At 52.1% G+C, this 1032-nt stretch overlaps 1 protein-coding gene across 1 annotated transcript in view; it reads right to left on the bottom strand.

The window, feature by feature from the left end:
* Positions 1-6: 6 nt before the first annotated feature.
* Positions 7-1032, bottom strand: part of LOC102865525 (mucin-2-like) — a gene marked incomplete at its 3' end in the record, with an annotated part of 3489 nt that continues 2463 nt past the window's right edge. Inside the window, exons 2-4 of the mRNA XM_006903425.1 lie at positions 638-994; positions 316-502; positions 7-268 (exon numbers count right to left, since the gene is read on the bottom strand). Coding sequence (XP_006903487.1) covers positions 7-268; positions 316-502; positions 638-994 — 806 coding nt within the window. The remainder of the gene's footprint in view (positions 269-315; positions 503-637; positions 995-1032) is intronic.

Here is a 1032-nt window from a genome sequence, read left to right as displayed (position 1 = left end):
ATGGGCGTGGACGCTCTTGAGGTTCGGGTGGTCGTAGCAGTGGTTGTGGTTGTCGTGGAGGAAGGAACGGAACTTGTAGGAGTGGGTGTTGAAATCGCTGGGGTTGTGGATGTCTGAGGTGTACTGGCAGGCTGTGTGGAGCCGGTAGGGTTCGGAGTGATTGTCAAAGTGGGTCTGAATGTTGCAGTAGATGTCACCACATTCGTGGTGCTGGCTTCTGTGGTAGCTAAAGTGGAGCTTGGTGATGACGTAGTTTGTGATGTTGTGACTGTGGTAGTGGATGTAGAGGAAGAGGTGCCTGCGGTAGAGGTGGGCATTGTGGTGGTGGTCGTGGTGGTGGTGGTGGTGGGTGTGGAGGTGATCTCTTGGGTAGCTGTGCTTGTGGTGCTGGCTGATAGTGAAGTGGGAAATGTTGTTGTAAGTGTAGATGTAGGTGGAGCCGTACTTGTGAGGGTACTTGATGTTGTGAGAGTGGGTGTGGGAGTGATGCCGGTTGTGCTAACTGCACCAGTGGTACTTGTGGGTGAATGTGTGACAGTGGTAGGGTTTTCTGTGGTCAGGCTGGTGGTAAGTGAGACTGTGGGAGTAGAGGCTGCTGTGACCACAGCTGTAGGGGCAGTAGTAGGAGAGGACCTACTTATCAAAGTGGATGTGCTTTCTCTGGAGGCGGTGTACATGGAAGTGACACTGGACATGCTTGTCAGAGTGGGTGTGGTGGTCCTTTCTGTGGCTGTGGTCATTTTAGTGGTCACGATTGTGTCTGTTTTGGAAGCTGGTGGTGTGGAGGTCGTGGGTGTGGTGGAAGAAGTGGTCGTTGGTGTTGGAGTTGTAGTCGTTGGAGGTGTGGTTATGGTGGAATTAGCTACCTGAGTGGTACTTGTAGGAGGAGAGTTTGTGGTGGTAGTTGTAGGTGTAGTCGGTTTTTCAGAGGTGAGTGCCGTTGTAGTGAGCGAGGGAGTCAACATGGTCGATGTGTTTTCTGTGCTGACTGTTTCTGAAGTTGTGCTGAGTGAAGAGGATGTGATAGCAGGC

Source organism: Elephantulus edwardii, unplaced genomic scaffold (assembly GCF_000299155.1).
Source record: "Elephantulus edwardii isolate Elephantulus edwardi_28Jun2011 unplaced genomic scaffold, EleEdw1.0 scaffold00778, whole genome shotgun sequence".
Lineage (NCBI taxonomy): Eukaryota > Metazoa > Chordata > Mammalia > Macroscelidea > Macroscelididae > Elephantulus > Elephantulus edwardii.
The sequence above is the reverse complement of the archived record's forward strand: the minus strand, read 5'-3'. Positions and strand labels throughout refer to the sequence as shown.